Source organism: Solanum dulcamara, chromosome 4 (genome assembly GCF_947179165.1).
Source record: "Solanum dulcamara chromosome 4, daSolDulc1.2, whole genome shotgun sequence".
NCBI classification, from domain to species: domain Eukaryota; kingdom Viridiplantae; phylum Streptophyta; class Magnoliopsida; order Solanales; family Solanaceae; genus Solanum; species Solanum dulcamara.
The window spans coordinates 14,919,181-14,942,443 of record NC_077240.1 but is presented as its reverse complement, the minus strand read 5'-3'; the positions used below and the strand labels follow the sequence as shown (position 1 = coordinate 14,942,443).

General features: G+C 34.0%; 3 protein-coding genes and 1 pseudogene across 3 annotated transcripts; all 4 read left to right on the top strand.

The window, feature by feature from the left end:
- Window positions 1-7,230: 7,230 nt before the first annotated feature.
- On the top strand, window positions 7,231-11,793 carry LOC129886516 (desiccation protectant protein Lea14 homolog). Its single transcript, XM_055961225.1, has 2 exons — window positions 7,231-7,568; window positions 11,335-11,793. Exons 1-2 carry the CDS (start codon window positions 7,366-7,368, stop codon window positions 11,636-11,638), a joined length of 507 nt encoding a protein of 168 aa, XP_055817200.1. The 5' UTR covers window positions 7,231-7,365; the 3' UTR covers window positions 11,639-11,793.
- Window positions 11,794-14,262: 2,469 nt separating this feature from the next.
- LOC129884028 (desiccation protectant protein Lea14 homolog) lies at window positions 14,263-14,580 on the top strand. Its single transcript, XM_055958406.1, has one exon. The coding sequence runs from the start codon at window positions 14,263-14,265 to the stop codon at window positions 14,578-14,580; it is 318 nt and encodes a 105-aa protein (XP_055814381.1).
- Window positions 14,581-16,525: 1,945 nt separating this feature from the next.
- On the top strand, window positions 16,526-17,423 carry LOC129884027 (CENP-B homolog protein 2-like; annotated as a pseudogene).
- A 1,603-nt stretch (window positions 17,424-19,026) lies between these two features.
- Window positions 19,027-21,768, top strand: LOC129886515 (pentatricopeptide repeat-containing protein At4g37170-like). The gene has a single exon (XM_055961224.1). It carries the CDS (start codon window positions 19,206-19,208, stop codon window positions 21,291-21,293), a length of 2,088 nt encoding a protein of 695 aa, XP_055817199.1. The 5' UTR covers window positions 19,027-19,205; the 3' UTR covers window positions 21,294-21,768.
- The last annotated feature ends 1,495 nt before the right edge of the window (window positions 21,769-23,263 follow it).

Sequence of the window (23,263 nt, the reverse complement as noted above, 5' to 3'; positions counted from 1 at the left end):
TTTGCTCAGCCCTTGTCATGCCTTAACCACGTCTTGTCTTGTATGCGTTAGCCACGACATTGCCAAAATTTTGTCAATTGAACTTAATCTTGATTGATTGCATTGGGACTTAGCTAGGTTCATCATATAAATCTCTAATCATGTCTGAACCACTCGAACCATCAAACTGAGGATCTAACACAAGAATAGATCTCGCCTACCATCTTAATAGGTATGAAATTAACCTATATTATTTACTTATCCCATAAAATCTCATCTACAATTATTTTTATTGAAAACAATAACTCAAAACCAAATCATTGTATACCAAATTCCAACGTATCACTTGATCTGCATCCCTATCCCTCCCTAAAAAAATCACTACTCTCTATTTTAATTTATATATGTTAATGATGTTTGACTGAATATTGAATATAAGTATAAAATTTTAGATAATCATCAACTATTTTATTAGAGATAAAATGATAATCACAAAGTGAAATTATTCTTTTAATTCTTTTAAGTAGAGAATTGTGATGTTTATATTAAGAAGTACAAATAAAGAAAAGATATCATAAAAATTGAAAAGTCACATTGAGATTTTATCTAAAATGAGGCAGACGAGAACTATTGATAATTTCGAAGGGACTACATAGTCGGACCTATCTTTGATTATTGTAATTTCTAGCACTAATATAAAGAAAATAATTTGACCATTTCGAGATCTATAAATCTAAGTTTTCAAATCATGGTACTATAAAATATCCAACAACTTATGCAATACTTTTGTAAGTGATGTTGATACTTAAAAACAAATAAATAAATAATATAGCAATATTATATTAATAAAAGCTATTTAAAATGTATTAATAAAATATAAATCCAGTAAACTATTAGTTTGATTGATTTAATTTATCCTAATTTGACTAGAAATTGAAGGTGGGACGCGCGCAGCAGATCAACGAGCCAAAGAAGCTCACTTGTTCAAATTGTGTCATTAAATTAATTCAAATTATATATATTCTGTTAGGTTATAATAATAGATGTCCACTTTATAATAGTGGAATCCTTTTGTATGAGCAACACTTATAGTGGTCCAATTGTCACTACAATTCATCTCTCACTTTGGCTATAAATTACCAATGTTGGCAATGAAATAATATATGAAAGATAGAAGAAAAGATAGAACACAGATACATACACACGATTTTCCTCTCTGTCTCTCTTCATCAATTTTTCTATTACTATTTTTCTCTTTTTGTTGTCAAACTAGTATATTTCACAACACGTTATCAGCACGAGGCTCCGGCTAATTTTTCAAGATAACAAAAAGCGGTAAGAGTTTTATTTAATTTTATTTTCATAAAATGGCAAATATTTTAAAAATTGAATTTACTGCTCTTGATGTCTCTGGAAAAGGCTACTCATCATGGACACTTGATGCCGAAATTCATTTAGAATCAATGGGTCTGGCAGACACCATTAAAGATGACAATATGACATCCAATCAAGACCGTGCTAAAGCCATGATATTTCTCCGTCACCATCTTGACGAGGGGCTAAAATTACAATATCTTACATTAAAAGGACCCCTTAAATTGTGGAAAAATTTAAAAGAAAGATATAACCACCTGAAGTTGGTCATGCTTCCACAAGCTCGTCATGATTGCCTAAATTTGAGATTAATGGATTTCAAAAATATAACTGAATATAATTCTGCTTTATTTAGAATTATAACTCAGTTAAATTTATGCGGAGAAGAGATCACTGAGCAAGATAAACTTGAAAAGACATACTCCACATTTCCACCCGCGAATATGCTCCTGCAGCAGCAATATCGCGTAAAAGAATTTAAAAAATATTCTGAATTACTTTCTCACCTTCTTATTGCTGAAAGACATAATGAACTATTAATGAAAAACCATGATAGTCGGTCAGTTGGTTCTTTGCCACTCCCTGAAGTAAATCAGACAAATTATAACCAACGAGAAAGAGGTCATGGCCCCAGTCGTGATCATGGTCGTAGTCAAAGAAGAAATTTTAATCATGATGCTCGGCTGGCACCGAGAAATAACCAACAATATAAAAGGCAGGGTAAAAAGCCAGAAGCTTTACCGAAGAATAATTCAGAAACAATATGGCATAGATGTGGAGGTGTGGGGTACTAGCCGTGGATTTGCCGATCATCAAAACGCCTTGTTCAGCTATATCAGGCATCTATGAAAAGGGCATAAAATAACTCAGAGACAAATTTTATCTCTGAAGATAATATTGAGCCCATGCATTTGGATGTAGCTGATTTCTTTAATTTTCTAGACGAAAATATGAATATTGACAAGACTAATAATATGTAAATATTTTTCTTTTTATCTGTATTAAATATGATGTTTGTATTTTTCTAGTTAATGTAAATAAATAAAATTTGTGTAATATACCATGTGTTAATACTTATTTTATTTCTTATTGAAGAAAATATGGAAATGCCTCAAATCTTGTTTGGATCAATGATAAATCAAGAGGATATTTGTGTAATTGACAGTGGAACAACTCATGCTATTTTTAAAGACGAGAAATATTTTTCCAATTTACTTAAAAGAAAAGCTAATGTTACTACAATTTCTGGTAATTCAAAAATGATAGAAGGCTCCGGAAGAGCTACTATAATTCTGCCTAAGGGGACAAAAATTGTTATAGAAGATGCACTATTTTCTTCTAAATCCCCAAGAAACTTGTTAAGTTTTAAAGATATTCGCAGAAATGGATATCATGTTGAGACACTAAATGAAATGAATATTGAATATCTTGGTATAACCAAGAGTGTCTCAGGCCAGAAATATATTTTGGAAAAATTACCAACTCTATCATCTGGCTTATATTATGCAAAAATTAGTGCAATTGAAACACATATGATCGTAAACCAGATTAATTGCCAGACCATCCACCCTAAAGGTTGGCATCGAATCTCCTAGTTTTTTAGAGCGTATACATGGAGATATATGCGAACCTATTCATCCACCTAGTGGATTATTTAGATATTTTATGGTCCTAATAGATGCATCATCTAGATGGCCTCATGTTTGCCTGTTATCATCTCGCAACCTGGCGTTTGCGAAGTTGTTAGCACAAATAATAAGATTGAGAGCGCAATTCCCAGATTATCCAATTAAGGCCATTCGCCTTGATAATGCTGGAGAATTTACATCCCAAGCATTTAATGATTATTGCTTATCAATTGAGATAAAAATTGAACATTCTATTGCTCATGTCCATACTCAAAATGGCCTTGCAGAGTCATTTATAAAGCGCCTACAATTAATAGCAAGACCTCTACTAATGAAAACAAAATTGCCAATTACTGTTTGGGGTCATGCTATCTTACATGCAGCAGCACTTGTACGTCTCAGACCGACACATTATAATAAATACTCTCCATCGCAATTAGTATTTGGACATGAGCCAAATATAGCCCATCTAAGAATTTTTGGTTGTGCGGTATACGTGCCTGTAGCACCACCACAACGTACAAAAATGGGCCCTCAACGAAGGTTGGGCATATATGTTGGGTTTGACTCACCCTCCATAATTCGATACCTTGAACCGTTGACTGGAGACTTATTCACTGCTCGATTTGTAGATTGTTGGTTTGATAAAACAATTTTCCCGCCATTAGGGGGAGAGAAAAAGGAACCCGAAAAAGAAAAAGAAATTGCGTGGAAAGTTTCATCACTATCACATTTTGATCCACGTACCCACACATGTGAATAGGAGGTCCAGAAGATCATTCACTTGCAGAAAATAGCAAATCAAATGCCAGATGCATTTACTGATTTGAAACGGATAACTAAGTCACATATCCCTGCAGTGAATGTACCTATCCGAATTGATGTCCCAAAAGGACCATCTACAAGTATCATAGCTTCTGAATTCCAAACACGCCAGAAGCGTGGTAGACCGTTGGGTTCAAAGGATAAGAATCCTAGAAAGAGAAGCGTAAGAAATAATAAAGATGATACTACAATAGAACCTCCTGAAGAAGGTCAAGATTTGAGTAATCCTGATATTTCTGAAGAAATCAGTGAACCCGAGCCTCAAGTGAATGAAGAACTTTCAATAAGTTCTACCGGTGATGAGATAAATTTAGATCGACCTAAAATCATGGTTGATAATGTTTTTGCATATAATGTTGCACTTAACCTCATGCAAGATAGTGAAAGTTTTGAGCCTAAATCCGTCGAAGAATGTCGACGTAGATGTGATTTGCCAGAATGGCAAAAGGCAATTCGATCAGAATTAGACTCACTTGCTAAACGTGAGGTTTTTGGACCTGTAGTCCAAACCCCTGAAGGTGTAAAACCAGTTGGCTATAAATGGGTTTTTGTTAGAAAACGAAATGAGAGAAATGAAATTGTAAGATATAAGGCACGCCTTGTTGCACAAGGATTCTCTCAAAGACCCGGAGTCAACTATGAAGAAACATATTCACCTGTTATGGATGGAATAACATTTCGATATCTCATCAGTTTAGCTGTACATAAAAATCTTGAAATACACCTAATGGATATAGTTACAGTTTACCTTTATGGTTCACTTGATAATGAAATTTACATGAAAATCCCAAAAGGATTAAAATTGTCTGAAGCATGTAAAAAGTCTCGGGAAGTATACTCAATAAAACTGCAAAGATCATTATATGGTCTGAAACAATCAGGGCGCATATGGTATAATCACCTAAGTGAGTACTTAATAAATGAAGGCTATATTAATGATGTTATTTATCCATGTGTTTTTATTAAGAAAACAGAATCAGAGTTTGTTATACTCACCATTTATGTTGATGACATAAATATCATTGGAACCCCTGAAGAGGTCCAAAAGGCAATTGAATATCTAAAGAAAGAATTTGAAATGAAAGACCTTGGAAAGACAAAACTTTGTCTAGGTCTGCAAATTGAAAATTTAGCAGACGGAGTTTTTGTCCATCAATCTGCCTACACTGAGAAAATCTTAAAAAGATTTTACATGGACAAAGCACATCCATTAAGTACTCCAATGGTTGTTCGATCACTTGAAGTGGAAAAATATCAGTTTCGACCTCCAAGAGAGGATGAAGAAATTTTTAATCCTGAAGTACCATATCTCAGTGCTATTGGTGCACTTATGTATCTTGCTAACGCAACTAGGCCTGATGTAACATTTTCTGTTAATTTGCTAGCAAGATATAGTTCTTCCCCAACGCGAAGGCATTGGAACGGTATCAAACATGTTTTGCGATACCTGAAGGGTACTATTGATATGGGTTTGTTTTATACTAACAAAGGTTGCACAGACCTTATTGGTTATGCAGATGCAGGTTATTTATCAGACCCGCATAAACCTCGATCTCAGACAGGCTATCTATTTACACACGGAGGAACTGCTATATCATGGCGATCTATAAAGCAGTCTATTGTTGCTACTTCTTCAAATCATGCTGAAATAATAGCAATTCACGAAGCAAGTAGAGAGTGTGTGTGGTTGAGATCGATGATACAGTTCATCAAAGAAAGATGTGGCCTGGAAAGTGATGTCAAAGTACCCACAATTATATTCGAAGACAATGCCGCGTGCATAACTCAATTGGAAGGTGGCTTCATAAAAGGAGACAGAACGAAATATATTTCACCAAAATTATTCTTCACATATGATCTTCAGAAGAATGGTGATATTGATGTACAACAAGTTCGTTCAAGTGATAATCTTGCAGATTTATTCACAAAGGCATTACCAACATCAACTTTTGAGAAATTAAGATATAAAGTTGGAATGCGCCGTCTCCAAAATATCAAATGAAGCTTTCATCAGGGGGAGTAAAATACGCGCTGCACTCTTTTTTCCTTAACCAAGATTTTGTCCCACTGGGTTTTCCTGGTAAGGTTTTTAATGAGGCAGCAATCAAGGCGTATTACCAGATTTGTGTACTCTTTTTTCTTCATTAGGCTTTTTTCCATTGGGTTTTTCCAAGTAAGGTTTTAACGAGACATATTTCACATGGACATCCAAGAGGGAGTGTTAGGTTATAATAATGGATGTCCACTTTGTAATAGTGGAATCCTTTTGTATGAGCAACACTTATAGTGGTCCAATTACCACTACAATTCATCTCTCACTTTGGCTATAAATTGCCAATGTTGACAATGAAATAATATACGAAAGATAGAAGAAAAGATAGAACACAGATACATACACACGATTTTCCTCTTTGTCTCTCTTCATTAATTTTTCTGTTACTATTTTTCTCTTTTTGTTGTCAAACTAGTATATTTTACAACATATTCTAATTATTTCAAATTTTTATATATGTATAATACTAAAAAATCTCAATGAAACAGTGTCGGTTGACAATCCATGACACAGGATGGGTCTGCCTCTGAAAATATCTATAAATTATTGAGAAATACCTGGTGGGAATCGCAAGTGAAATGCTATTGTTAAGGATATCCCATCCCACATGGGAATACAAAACTCGGACCAATTAGCACTATGAAACATCACGATCCCCACGTTTGACAAATTGTAAAGTTAATTAAGCTCTACTCTGTCAATGTGGTACTTTTCTCCCCTTCCACGCACCAGATGCTGAAAATTGATTTTAGATCTGCAGCAATGAAATAAAACGCGGGCGCAACGCGCGCTGGAAATACTGACATTCATGTGCGTGTAACGTGTCCTCATTACACTCCTACTACCGTCCATCTGACATCATCTTAATTCTTTACTTACTACTTTACACTCTATTTTTTTAATTTAAACGAGCTATAGTAATTATTCTTGTTGCAGTAGTCATACATGACACAAACTACAGTCCGGTTTTCGCCTAAGTATATTTAGAGTTGTGACTAATAAAGTTATTTAGAGTTCATTTAAATTAGCGTATTTACATATAAATAAATAATTATATCTAAAAAATTTAAGTATGTCTTAAAAATAATATTCTTTTTAATAACTAATTTTTTTAAAATTTGATTCTTTTTATCTTTAATGAATTAAATTATATATCATATAAATATTAAATATTTGTTTTATGACATAAATGTTAATTTTTTTTTATATCAAATCAATTGAGATGGAGGAATTAATGAAAAAGATGAAGAAAATGTTAATTTTGTTAACAGTATAGTTTGATTTGTTACTTTCCACATTATACTATTATATTAGTACTTAATAAAATAGAGAACTTAAATAGGAATCAGTATTATGACTGGAGCAGAGAGTACCGCGTCATTTCTTAACGCAGAATTATATATGATAAATAGTATACTAGTTGTATATCCCAAAAGAGAAACAGAGCTATTCGTTTGAGCACAAAACAGGGCAAATATTCAACTCAATTTCCTCCCAAGAAGAAGCATGGATCTGATAGACAAGGCGAAGAATTTTGTGTCGGAGAAGTTAGGAAACATGGAGAAACCGGAGGCAACCATCACAGACGTCGATCTTAAGAGGATCGGTTTCGATGGCATTTCTTTTCACGCTAAAGTCGCCGTTAAGAATCCTTACTCTGTTCCTATTCCCATCATGGAGATCGATTTCACCCTCAAAAGCGCCACCAGGTTTGACTTCCTTGTACTCTCTCTACAACATTCATATCGACTATTATGAAAAATGAAAATAGTATGAACTTTTCACCCTACAGCATTGCCAATCACAATTTTGTGTTCCCAATCGAGAGAGTGAATTCTAAAATGTTACTGTGTATTTTACTGTATTTTGTACTTATTTGACTACCACCCAAATGCCAATCTATAGTTAGATCCGCTCTGTTCTAAAATAATTGGCTGGAGACATAGCCAGAGCAGATCATACATAATTTCTACATAGTTATGTATGCTCTTGAAGAGTTAGAGAAAGGAGGATCCAACAATTTATTTATTTTTGGCAAATTTACCATTAGACAGGGTGTCTGACAGCTTTTATTAGAAATAAGAAAATCTCAAGAGTGATAAGTACAAGCAAGGGGGATAGGCCTTACCTTATCAATCTTAAATAGGTAACAAACTTCTACTAACTAACAAGCAAGAAGAAAATAAGAGCTAGAAAGAGCTAGATATTTTGTGATCACTACAGAGTTTGTACTACACCGTATGATGATATTACAAATGACGATGCTTAAATAGTGCAAAATTATGACAACCAAGAAGAAGTTGAGCTATTGACCTCAAACTTTCTGTTAAAGATGCATGAATTAAAAAAGATTGATTGCCCATCTAAAGTAATCTGAAGTATCTTTCTCTTGTCTTCTTCTTCAAATCTCTCCAACAACGCTTGATAATTCATCATTTCTTAGAATTATTGGATCTTGTTGAATTTGCTGACACTATCATATGATTTTGCTTTGTCGGTCGTATTAGTAGGTGTCTTGGAACAAATTCCCCAGTCACCTTGCCATCCCAACTATTCTTTCTTCCGTGCTTCTTTTTGTTAATGCGTTGTTGCCTAGGAGAAATATCTGCATCCCTAGTTGCATTCGCAAAACAGTGATCCAACAATTCCTCTTCGTCACTTTCCTCAAAGGTTTCCTCGTCTTGAAGGTTAGCAAACTGATTTGGGGAGAATGTACTACTACCACCAATTTCTATTTGTTTATTAGTGTTAATAGGTGTGAGATTTTCAACATTAGAACTCCCCGATGCGTCAATAATCTCCTTGTCACTAACAGAAATTTTTTGAACATTAGTACCAGTTAAAATCAATTGTCGCCCAGGATGTAAAAGAGGTGAAACATGGGCAATGATACTACCCTTAGGCACAAAGGCTGGTGCTCCGGGGCTCAATTTGCTATGAGGTGTGACATGCTCATCCTCTTCTTCTACCATATTCGCCCATCGACTCTCACTTGTAACACATTTTTGCCCACCAGAAGTAAGCAAACTATTTGTCGAAGTAGCTACAGCCTTTTTCGGTGCCACAACCTTCCAACCCTTACTGCTATGTTGAGCAGAGTTCTCATCATTGGATTTTTCAAATCGTTGTGTTGCCTCATGTTCAGTCTCTATAGCTTGTTTACCTTGTCCAACAACTAAATGCTGCCTATGACATTCATCTGCTTCGTGTGCATTAACATCACCTAGTTGCTGCCTAGAATCAATTAGTGATGCATCAATCACAACTCTTGAATTTGTATTCTCCAACCTTTGAGATGCACCATGATGTACATTCAAAATAGCAATTGTAGATGTCGAAGAACCAATTTTTGCCACCTTTTGATTATCCTCAATGACCACCGATTGTGATGTCTCAACAGTTGCCAAAGTTAAGACATGCCCCTGTTTTTTGACGCACACCCCAGCACCCTGCAAAGCCTTATCAGATCTGTGTTCAATACCTATAGAACTTGAAGATTTCTACTTGCCATTTGGATCAATTCCTACAGTAGCAATACCTATTTCAACATTGTCTGTATGAACAATTTGATTTCCAACCGTTGTTTTGATATTAGCTAGATTATTTTGGACCTCAACAACACCTTGTGCATCTTTATCAGATGTTTTTTCCGCCAACAAACCATCATTCAAGTCTGCTTGAGCTTGAGGATTATTTTGATCTAAAATAGGACTGAAATTATTGTGCATTGCATCATCAGATTTTGATGATTCAGTTATCGCCAATACATTGTTTTTGGTGCACGTACTGGGCTGTTTATCATCGACTCTTTGAATAACTTCTTCTAGTCCCCTCTTCTCATTCAAAATTTCCCTTGCGTCACCCTTATATTTCTCGATATCACGTGCAACTTCTTCTTCTCTTACACCCACTTCTTGATCATGGACTATGTTCTTTTTCAAGATTAGACCACAATTAGTTTCGGCATGAACTTGATGCTTGCAATTAGTACAATACAGAGGAAGATTATCATAAACAATCTCTTGAAAGTGCTCCAAAATCTTACCAGATTCCTCATTCAAATATTGGAGTTTAATTCGTTTAGGGTGCTTGTCCAACAGATCAAGTTCAACTTTTACTCTTGCTGTACTAGGTCTTGATCGAACCTGAGTTGCTTTATCGATTGCAATTGGCCGCCCTGTTGTCGATGCAATTGAAAAAAGATATTTCCTAGGAAACAAACTGGTAGGCAAACCTGGAAGGGATAACCAAGCTAATGCTCGTTAAGTTTCTTCCTTTGGATTGAAAGAAAGAGTTCATGGAAAAGTTCTATAACCAAAGTGCTCACTGTTAAACTGAATATAACCAGATTGATGCGATAAAACTGATACAAAATCCTCATATTGGTCACAACGAATTAAAATATGTCTTGTAGCAAGTAACCCAATTAAACATTGACCTTTGATAGCAAATTGTTTTGGAAGAATACTTCGTAATTCTTGGATTTCTAGTGCACCATACGAGAACTTCATCACAATGGCTTGGTGAAGTCCCTCTTCAGTAGCAAACTGGTCTAACTCCTTAAACGTGAATTGTAGGGTTGGCTCTCCATGTACATATTGGATCGATTTCAGTTGTGTTTTTGGCACATATTGTGTGGGTGTTTTAGATACGATTTGTGCAGCATATGTAGGTTTGGTACTGGATCTCCCTCAGCCATAGGCTAGGGAGAGGACGACAAAGCCATGGAAGGCCTTAAGTCGCCATTCCAGTCGTCGTCTAGAGAGAAGAGAGCGTTTTAGGTTTTTTCGTCTAAATGTACGTAGCTTCCTTTGGAGGATCCAACTATAGAATCGCAATTGGGTAGAGTTTTATATGTGTTTCTGCCAAAATTAAGTAAAATAAAGTTATATTATACTCATCCTCTCGTTTCAGAAGTTTAAAATAACAATTCCCAATGTTGTACAATGTACAGTTGTAGGAGGTAAGATTGATACTTGATTACTTTTCATTTTATAAGATATTTAATGAAATCACAAATAAGATGATCAATTTTACTAAATTACTTTTTATCAGATGGCATAAAGGTAATTTACAAAAAATATGCTTAAAAACATATGACTGCATGAATAGATATCATTGGAATAAATACAAATTAATTAATAAATTCTTGAAAAAAAGAAAATTTTAAAATTATAGGGATAAAATGGATAAACATAAATGAATTTTATTTTAATTTAATAAGTGGATACTAATTTAGTCGGCATAAACAGAAAAATACTTTTATTTGCTGATTTCTGTCTTGTAATTAGTTACGGCAGGCTGGGTAATATGTCCATCAATTGTTATAGTAGATTAGACAGAGATGATTCATATAATCGACTATTAGTTTAGAACCGAAAAGTTGTTCATTGATTGATAAAATAACTTTAGTAGGCAACTAGGCATGAACATAAAATACTCGTAGTAATTGCAATTGATGATGATGAAACACAGGGTAATAGCATCAGGAAGAATTCCAGACCCAGGGAGCATAAAGGCAAATGACTCGACCATGCTAGATGTGCCAGTGAAGGTTCCTCATAGTGTGCTATTGTGCTTGGTTAGGGACCTTGGTGGAGATTGGGACGTCGACTATACGCTGGAATTGTGTCTCATCATTGATATTCCGGTCATTGGCAACATCACCATTCCCCTCTCTTATAGCGGTGAGTATAAGCTTCCTACTTTGTCCGACTTATGGAAGGGTGGGGAAGAAGAAGAGGAGAAAGAAGATCCATCAAAGGTTATAGTGATATGAAGTGCCATTTCTATCTAAAAAAAATAATGTGGCTTCTATGTGCCTAGGTTCTCTTCTATTGTTTTAATAACATTAAGTTTGTACCTTATATCATTTGAAACGGGGTACAAAATCGACAACTTTATGCAACTCAATATTACTCTTATCTTACATGACTTGATTGATATGTGATTTTCCAGAAGTAAGCAAACTATTTGTCGAAGTAGCTACAGCCTTTTTCGGTGCCACAACCTTCCAACCCTTACTGCTATGTTGAGCAGAGTTCTCATCATTGGATTTTTCAAATCGTTGTGTTGCCTCATGTTCAGTCTCTATAGCTTGTTTACCTTGTCCAACAACTAAATGCTGCCTATGACATTCATCTGCTTCGTGTGCATTAACATCACCTAGTTGCTGCCTAGAATCAATTAGTGATGCATCAATCACAACTCTTGAATTTGTATTCTCCAACCTTTGAGATGCACCATGATGTACATTCAAAATAGCAATTGTAGATGTCGAAGAACCAATTTTTGCCACCTTTTGATTATCCTCAATGACCACCGATTGTGATGTCTCAACAGTTGCCAAAGTTAAGACATGCCCCTGTTTTTTGACGCACACCCCAGCACCCTGCAAAGCCTTATCAGATCTGTGTTCAATACCTATAGAACTTGAAGATTTCTACTTGCCATTTGGATCAATTCCTACAGTAGCAATACCTATTTCAACATTGTCTGTATGAACAATTTGATTTCCAACCGTTGTTTTGATATTAGCTAGATTATTTTGGACCTCAACAACACCTTGTGCATCTTTATCAGATGTTTTTTCCGCCAACAAACCATCATTCAAGTCTGCTTGAGCTTGAGGATTATTTTGATCTAAAATAGGACTGAAATTATTGTGCATTGCATCATCAGATTTTGATGATTCAGTTATCGCCAATACATTGTTTTTGGTGCACGTACTGGGCTGTTTATCATCGACTCTTTGAATAACTTCTTCTAGTCCCCTCTTCTCATTCAAAATTTCCCTTGCGTCACCCTTATATTTCTCGATATCACGTGCAACTTCTTCTTCTCTTACACCCACTTCTTGATCATGGACTATGTTCTTTTTCAAGATTAGACCACAATTAGTTTCGGCATGAACTTGATGCTTGCAATTAGTACAATACAGAGGAAGATTATCATAAACAATCTCTTGAAAGTGCTCCAAAATCTTACCAGATTCCTCATTCAAATATTGGAGTTTAATTCGTTTAGGGTGCTTGTCCAACAGATCAAGTTCAACTTTTACTCTTGCTGTACTAGGTCTTGATCGAACCTGAGTTGCTTTATCGATTGCAATTGGCCGCCCTGTTGTCGATGCAATTGAAAAAAGATATTTCCTAGGAAACAAACTGGTAGGCAAACCTGGAAGGGATAACCAAGCTAATGCTCGTTAAGTTTCTTCCTTTGGATTGAAAGAAAGAGTTCATGGAAAAGTTCTATAACCAAAGTGCTCACTGTTAAACTGAATATAACCAGATTGATGCGATAAAACTGATACAAAATCCTCATATTGGTCACAACGAATTAAAATATGTCTTGTAGCAAGTAACCCAATTAAACATTGACCTTTGATAGCAAATTGTTTTGGAAGAATACTTCGTAATTCTTGGATTTCTAGTGCACCATACGAGAACTTCATCACAATGGCTTGGTGAAGTCCCTCTTCAGTAGCAAACTGGTCTAACTCCTTAAACGTGAATTGTAGGGTTGGCTCTCCATGTACATATTGGATCGATTTCAGTTGTGTTTTTGGCACATATTGTGTGGGTGTTTTAGATACGATTTGTGCAGCATATGTAGGTTTGGTACTGGATCTCCCTCAGCCATAGGCTAGGGAGAGGACGACAAAGCCATGGAAGGCCTTAAGTCGCCATTCCAGTCGTCGTCTAGAGAGAAGAGAGCGTTTTAGGTTTTTTCGTCTAAATGTACGTAGCTTCCTTTGGAGGATCCAACTATAGAATCGCAATTGGGTAGAGTTTTATATGTGTTTCTGCCAAAATTAAGTAAAATAAAGTTATATTATACTCATCCTCTCGTTTCAGAAGTTTAAAATAACAATTCCCAATGTTGTACAATGTACAGTTGTAGGAGGTAAGATTGATACTTGATTACTTTTCATTTTATAAGATATTTAATGAAATCACAAATAAGATGATCAATTTTACTAAATTACTTTTTATCAGATGGCATAAAGGTAATTTACAAAAAATATGCTTAAAAACATATGACTGCATGAATAGATATCATTGGAATAAATACAAATTAATTAATAAATTCTTGAAAAAAAGAAAATTTTAAAATTATAGGGATAAAATGGATAAACATAAATGAATTTTATTTTAATTTAATAAGTGGATACTAATTTAGTCGGCATAAACAGAAAAATACTTTTATTTGCTGATTTCTGTCTTGTAATTAGTTACGGCAGGCTGGGTAATATGTCCATCAATTGTTATAGTAGATTAGACAGAGATGATTCATATAATCGACTATTAGTTTAGAACCGAAAAGTTGTTCATTGATTGATAAAATAACTTTAGTAGGCAACTAGGCATGAACATAAAATACTCGTAGTAATTGCAATTGATGATGATGAAACACAGGGTAATAGCATCAGGAAGAATTCCAGACCCAGGGAGCATAAAGGCAAATGACTCGACCATGCTAGATGTGCCAGTGAAGGTTCCTCATAGTGTGCTATTGTGCTTGGTTAGGGACCTTGGTGGAGATTGGGACGTCGACTATACGCTGGAATTGTGTCTCATCATTGATATTCCGGTCATTGGCAACATCACCATTCCCCTCTCTTATAGCGGTGAGTATAAGCTTCCTACTTTGTCCGACTTATGGAAGGGTGGGGAAGAAGAAGAGGAGAAAGAAGATCCATCAAAGGTTATAGTGATATGAAGTGCCATTTCTATCTAAAAAAAATAATGTGGCTTCTATGTGCCTAGGTTCTCTTCTATTGTTTTAATAACATTAAGTTTGTACCTTATATCATTTGAAACGGGGTACAAAATCGACAACTTTATGCAACTCAATATTACTCTTATCTTACATGACTTGATTGATATGTGATTTTCTTTGTGCGCACAAGGTTAAAAACTTTATGTGATACATTTTAAATTTATATGGTTAAATTTAAATTATTTTGATTTTCAAAATTTTAATTGTGTCAAAGAAATTAAAATAGAGGGAGTAATAATAATAGAACATATCTAATAAATTGATATGACACATCAAGATAGTGTTGCACTTTTTTATTTTTTGAAATTTTGAAGAAGACACTAATTTTCAATTTTTAATAATATATATATGCAAAAGGGTTAAATATACTTTTGTATCAATGGAAATAGTGTAAATATACCCTCGATATACTTTTGGGTTAAATATGCCCTTTTTGTTATATTTTCGGTTCAAATATACCCCTCTCATTATACTTTCGTATAAATCCGCCCTTTATTTTAATGGAAGAACACTTGAAAAGTTCAAAATAAAATAACTCATTCTCACTTTTAAATATCTTATTTTTAGAAATAAATAAAATTTCTAAGTACTAATTTGAGGGTTTTTTTCTTAGAAATGACAATACAATACTAATACATGATATTTCTAAGTACAAATTTGAGTCTTTTTGTCTTATCATTTTGTAAGAAAAAAGAATCAAATTAGTATTTAAAAATTTCATGTATTAGTACTTAAAATTATGCAATGCATTTTGTATTGTCATTTCTAAGAAAAATAAAACTCTAATTAGTACTTGAAAATTTTATTTATTCCTAAAAAAATCAGATATTTAAAATTAGGAATGAATTATTTAATTTTGAGTTTTTCAAGTATTATTTTGTTAAAATTAAGGGCGAATTTGTCCCAAAGTATAATGAGAGGGGCATATTTGAACCGAAAGTATAATAGAAGGGGTATATTTAGCCCAAAAATATAATAAAACAGTATAGTTAAACTATTTTTAATAGTACAGGGGTATATTTGACCCTTTTCCAATATATATAACTAGAGGCGGAGCTACCTTATTGTTGGGTTCATCCAAACCTCCTTTGATGAAAACAAACTACTATTTATAAATAATTAAAATAATTATTTACGTAGGTCTATATAGTAAATGTCGAGCTCCATTCGAGTGTTTACTGATTTTAAACGTCTTAATAAAATGCTTGCTATATACAATAAAACCTCTATAAATACATATGCTTGGAATCGGAAAAAAATATTTATTTATCGAGATTATTAATTTATCGATAAATGCATAAAATTTTAATTTATTGATAAATAAATATTTATTATTTTAAAGAGTATTTTATAGTATGTGCTATAAGAAAGAAAAAAAATTGAATTAAGAATTTCAAATGTTTAAATCTAGGAAACTAAAAAGTATAGTATTTGCATATTTATTATTTAAATCTAGGAAAGATAAACGAATTTAGTGAAGTTTAATGTTTCTAATTGTATTTATGTATATAGAATATGAAGAGATTTTATGTTAACTATAAAAGAAAAAAGTTAGATATTTAAAAATCATAATCCAAGTATAATGTCTTCTCATCATTTGAAAGGCATACAAAAATCACTTTTAACCAATAAAATACGAAATGCAATATGTGAGCATAAGAAAGAAAATTCAACTATTAGCCAAAAAGATTTGCAAGCATAGGTGAAACAAAAGTTTGATTTGACTAATAGTCAATCAACAATATCGCACACTCTCAAAAGGTTGGCAGAGTATTTGTCAAATAAAATGAAAAATAGCAATGCCAAGAGACATAAAACTAAAAAATACCCTGATTTAGAGAAAGTTTTGTATGAGTGATTTCTTCAAATGCAAGAGAAAGTGAACATGTCACGGGAAATTATCCAAGAAAAAGCAAAAGATCTTTTCCTGAAAATGTATGGTGAAACTAATCCAGAATTCAGCTTCCCTTCTGGTTGGTTAGAACGTTTCAAGTCAAGATACGGAACCAAGTCTTATAGACATTTTGGTGAAAGTGGTTCAGTTATCATAGAGAATATTGAAAACGAATTGTCTATGATACGGTCAATACTAGATCAGTTTGAATTGAATGATATTTATAATATAAATGAAACTGGATTATTTTACTAATTTAAGCTGATCATTCACTTGCTACCAAACAGCTTGAAGGTTGCAAAAAAGACAAAGAGAGAATTATTCTTACTCTCTGTTGCAATGGTGATGGACTTGACAAAGTAACATTGTGGATTATTAATAAGTTTACAAATTCTAGATGCTTTAAAATGTGAATATGAACAATCTTAATTGCATGTATAGATCCAACAAGAAAGCTTGGATGTCTGACTTACTTTTCCAAGAATATATTGGCTGGTTTGATAAGAGAATGAATGACAATAAGGTTTTGTTAATAGTAGACAATTGTCGAGCTCATCCAAAGATAGTTGAAGGCCTAAGAAATGTAGAGTTGTTTTTCTTACCTCCTAACACAACGTCTAAGATTCAACTATGTAATGTTGGGATTGTTCGAACATTCAAAGCTCATTATCGTCGTCATCTTTATTTCAGCATTCTACAAGGCCTTGAGGTTGAAGCACCAAATACTGAAAAAAACAATATTTTGAATGCTATTAATTTTGCTAACTTGGCTTGGAATTTTGATGTGAAAGAAATAATAATAGCAAATTGATTTTGGCATTGCAAGATTCAATCGGAAGAAAATAATGTTCTCAAGCCACAAGTTGGTGAATTAGACGAACGTATCTAAGAAGTTGGTGAATTAGATAAAGGTAGGGTTGTTCATAGTTTTGGTTAAAACCAAAACCAAATCGAAAATTTAACCAAACCGAATAAAAAACCCGACATTTGGTTTGGTTTGGTTTTAAATTTGAATAACCGATAATATTTGGTTTGGTTATGATTATAGAAAATTATAACCAAATAAATAACCGAACCAAACAGATAATTATATACATAAAATTTATAATTATTTATATGTATAATATTAGTTTTTTCATAAATAATTAAAGATATTTTATACATTTTAATTATTAATTTAATATTAATCTACTTATTTTTAAGACCCAACAATCCAAGTCCAATTATAAATTCTAATAAATACTAAACAGTAGTCCAAGTCCAACAATCCAAGCCCATTAGCCCAACTCTCAAGCCCAATTCTAAATCCTAAATTCCTAATAAGCACTAAGCAATTAAGCAGCAGGTAGCAACATAAGGTAAAAGTTAAAACTTTAAAACCCTAGTATCTATTTTTCTTTTACATTTTTGTTCCTCTTATGTTGGTTTCTCACAAAATCACAGACTCACAGTCATAGAGTAACTGTGAAGGCTCAAAAGCAACCTCAACTCCTCAATCCCAAGTACAAGATTGTCAAATTTTGAGAAGGTTTATAAGAAATTTTTCAAATTTTAAATTGCTTTTAAGTTGTTTTCTTTTTTATTTCGAATGTTTAAGTTGTTTCCTTTTCTGTTTCGAACCTCTGTGGGCCGTGAAGAAAAAAAAGCTTCGTAAAAATTTGAAGAATGTAGAAAGAGAATATTTGAATTGTCTTGGCTAGTCATAAACCGAATAACCGAACCAAACCGAACCAAACCGACAATAATCAAACCCGTGGTTATTATTTTACTTGATTTGATTATGGTTTTAGACATTTAATAACCGATTAAATTGGTTTGGTTATGGTTTTAATCAATAACCGAACCAAACCGAATCATGAACACCCCTAGATAAAGGTATCCACGAATTAAATGATGTCATCTCTAATTTAGCCTACAGAAATATGATGGATGTTGAATATTTTTTGAACTATCCTAACGAGAATGATATAGTTATGAAATCACCTAGAGAGGAAGAAATTATTTAATCTGTAATGAATAATGATAATGAGAATGATCCTGAACAAGATGATAGTAGCATTGTCCCACATGTATCGTCAAAGGAGGCGACTATATTGTTAAATAATTTGATACAACACGAATAAAATATTTTGAAAATTGTGTTCGTTCTTCAAAAAGTTAAGGATGAGATCAATTTTGATTTTGGTGGGAAGAAAAAAAAATCAACTATAGAATTATATTTTAAAAAGAAATAGTTATTGGTCTAGTATTATTGATTGATTAAATATATATAAATTTTTGATGTATTCTAGTAATTATTATTTTATATTTTTTCTGGGTTTTTAATATTTTATTTTTAATTATTATTTAATATATTTAGCGAGAATATTACTTTAATATAACTAATCCAAGTTGAGATTGGAAAAAAAAATTATTTAGCAAAATTATTATTTTATTGAAGTTTTACTCTATGGTTATATCCTTTGACAAAGGAGTGGTTCCAAAAAAAAAAAAGTGGGCGAAGTCATTGGCTGGTGTTGTGGTTCAGCCTGCCCTGTCCAGCTTCTAATGGCAATATCACTATTAGAGAAGACATGTTGGGGGGTTCCATCGATCAGACATCAGTTACAAACCAGCCTTACATGGTTGCAGTTTAAAGCGTAGCTCCTAAACATCCTTTGAAACAACCACCATGAGAGCAAATCTTAGAGCATCGCTGAAACTAACTTCACATTCTTCTTCACCCCATACTCATTCACTATGTTCTGTTCGAACTTCATCTTCGTTTTCTACAGCACAAAAAGAGAAGACTTTCTTCGAACCCGCTAACGAAGACCAAATGGTTACACGGTTATGTAAGAAAAACAAATTCAACGAAGCCCTTCAAATTCTTTGCGAGCAAAGACGTTTGAAAGAAGCCATTCAATTGCTAGAACGTCCAGAAACCCGTCCTTCAGCTACGATCTTTTCGACCCTTTTGCGGATATGTATCGAAAACCGGGCTCTTGAAGAAGGAAAGAGAATTCATAAAAGTATGAAATGTTCAGGTTTTAGACCTGGGGTTGTCATTTCTAATCGGATTCTTGATTTGTACTGCAAATGTGATAAACCCTTTGATGCACACAGCCTGTTTGTTGAAATGCCTGAGAGGGATTTGTGTTCATGGAATATTATGGTTTCTGGGTTTGCTAAATTGGGTTTGATTGATGAAGCTAGGAAGTTGTTCGATGAAATGCCTGAGAAAGATAACTTTTCTTGGACCGCCATGATCTCGGGTTATGTGAGGCATAATAAGCCTGAATGTGCATTGGAATTGTATAGAGTGATGCAGAGGGATGAGAAATTTAAGTGTAATAAGTTTACTATTTCGAGTGCTCTTGCTGCTTCTGCTTCTGTTCAGTCTTTACGTTTGGGAAAGGAGATTCATGGTCATATTGTGAGAACTGGGTTAGATTCTGATGCGATTGTTTGGAGTGCTTTGAGTGATATGTATGGAAAATGTGGGAGTGTGGACGAAGCAAGGCATATTTTTGATAGGACAAAAGATAAGGATGTTGTTTCGTGGACGGCTATGATTGATAGATACTTTAGAGATGGGAAGTGGGAGGAAGGTTATTTGTTGTTTTCATGTTTGATGGAATCGGGGATTAGACCTAATGATTTTACCTTTGCTGGAGTTTTGAATGCTTGTGCACACCAAACGACAGAGCATTTGGGAAAACAAGTACATGGGTACATGATGCGTATTGGCTTTGGTCCTTGTTCCTTTGCAGCAAGTACCTTAGTTCATATGTACGCCAAATGTGGGAGCGTAGATAGTGCATATAAGGTATTTAAGCGGCTCCCAAGGCCCGATGTAGTTTCTTGGACCTCACTGATTAATGGTTATGCTCAAAACGGCCAACCTAGTGAAGCTCTTCAATTATTCGACTTGTTGCTTAAATCTGGCACTCAGCCTGATCATATTACTTTTGTTGGGGTTCTTTCTGCTTGCACTCATGCAGGTTTAGTTGATAAAGGGCTTGAATATTTCTACTCAATAAAGGACAAGCATTGTCTAACCCATACTGCAGACCACTATGCTTGTGTGGTTGATCTCCTGAGCCGATTCGGCAGATTTAAGGAGGCTGAAGAGATTATTAGTCAGATGCCAATGAAGCCTGATAAGTTTTTATGGGCTTCCTTGCTTGGAGGATGCAGAGTCCATGGAAATGTCGAACTTGCAAAGAGAGCAGCTGATGCACTATTTGAAATTGAGCCCGAGAATGCAGCTACTTATGTTACCATCGCAAACGTATATGCCACTGCTGGCAAATGGACTGAAGTGGCAAAAATCAGACAAGTCATGGAAGAGAAAGGTGTGGTGAAGAAACCAGGTATAAGTTGGATCAATTTGCAGAGAAAAGATTACGTTTTCTTGGTCGGTGATAAGTCACATCCTAGATCAAAGGAAATATATGAGTTTTTAGGGGAGCTTTGGAAGAGAATGAAAGAAGAGGGATATGTCCCTGACATAGACAATGTGCTACATGATGTGGAAGAGGAACAGAAGGAACAAAATCTTTCTTATCACAGTGAAAAGCTTGCAGTTGCCTTTGGAATTATAGCAACTCCACCTGGAACACGGATAAAGGTTTTTAAGAATCTAAGGACATGTGTTGATTGTCACACTGCCATCAAATATATCTCTAAAATAGAAGAGAGAAGAATTATTGTGCGGGATTCCAGTCGGTTTCACTGTTTTGAGGGTGGGAGTTGTTCCTGCAAGGACTATTGGTGATTTTCCCCTTTGTTTTGGAAAGAAGCTGTTGGGTTCCTTTTAAAGGTTAAACGTTAAAAGATAAACGCGAAATGTGAATTGGAAAATGGAGTGGAAATGAAATTTGGAGAAAGTTCATTTCTTCCTCCTCATTGGTAGTGAAAGAGAAGAATTTTTGAGCTTATATATGGAAAGTACTTCACTCGCACTGTCGTCGCACGTCGTGCAAGTGAACAGAGTCTTCACTCGCACTGTCGTCATCATCATTTGGCTTCGGCAAATAATGTGACTGATTGCTTAATTTTTTTTTTATCAAATTCACAGATTTTTCCAACATAAATGTGTGACTTATTCGTTTGTTGAGTTCGCTGAAGTTCTTCAATTTCAGTTGTTAGTGTTGCGGGACAGTATTCCATTCTGTCGAGGGAGGAATTAATCCAAATCATTGACAATTTTGAGAGGATTAAATTCCTTACAGAAAACACAATTTTTTGGGTGGGCTTTACACTTTATTTTTCTGTTGTTATTTTCGTTTCTGTTTATACGTTGATGACAAGAATAATAGAAACTACGGAAAGCAAAATTATCATGTCTTCTAGGTTTTGGAACAATTTTTCCTTTTTGAAAAAGGAAACAATATTATAAATCTTCAGCACAAAGGATATGCTGGAAGCCATATTTAAAAGTTCAAAATGAGCAAAAGTATACGTCCCTGTTCTTCTTGTAACTTGCAAGGATCTAATGATGTCTAATAGCCCGTTTAGATGGGCTTTAAGTTGGTCAAATCAACTTATAAGTCTCTTTTTAGCTTTTGGACGTGTTTGTCTAATGCTAACTTTAAATCATAAAGTTCTTAAAGTCAGTCAAAAATGAAAAGTTAGGATTTCTAACTTTTTTTTAAGTGCTTAAAGCCATTTTGTTTGACCATGAAAATTACTTTTATATCCCTTATATTTTAATTAAATTCTTAAACTACCCTTTTTTATTCTTTTAACCCTAAAATTCAAACATTTATTGTCAACATAAGCACTTTTATCCAAACACTCAACTGCTTATTTATAAAAATAACTTTCAGCATTTCAAAATTCTAAAAACACTTCATACATAAAAATTATTTTTTTTAAGTCCATCCAAACGGGCTCTAAAACTAAACCTGAGTCTTAAAAAAAGAGTTATTTGTCACTTTTTTTTTCAAATCGATCATTACAATTCTATATTTTGCGGACGACAGCTATGTTATATGGGGCAGAGTGTTGGCCAGTTAAGGTCTCCCACGTGCAAAAGATGAAGGTTGCCGAGATGAGAATGTTGAGATGGATGTGTGGGCATACCAGGAGTGACAAGATTAGAAATGAGGCTATTCGAGAAAAGGTAGGAGTGGCTGTTATAGCTACAATTGCATACGCAAGTGTACGTAATCTCTCAAGTAGTAAAGCGACTCTTTCAAGCCAGATATCGAACCCACAGGGACCTTGATAAGGCAAACAGTTTCTTTCAAATGCCTCCACTAATTATAGTTATGCAATGAGGTTGAGATTTTTTTGTTACTAATTTTCGGAAATATAAACACTTTCTCGAAGTGAAGACAATGCTATAATTATGTATATTAATCGGGCTTTAAGAGATTCCAGGGCTATAGCATCATGTGAAATCATGTTTACTATCATTCAATCTTAGTTTCCGATGGGTTATTTAATTACTGATAAAAAGGGTTAATAATCCAATTATGGTTTTCCGACCTATAATTGCCTATCTTCATTGTCAACCTAACTACATCTTTGAGCGGTGATAGGTATGAAACAATAAAAACGCATTTAACTATCATCCTTTATCATAACCAAATGTGGTAAATAGGTATGTGTCACAAGCATCCTATCTACTAATCATGCTAACGTATGTTAGTATGAACACATTCCTTCCCTTCTTTGTTCTATCTACCTGTCCTCTTCCGAATTCAAGATAAACAACATATATATCTTAATGCTGGCCAA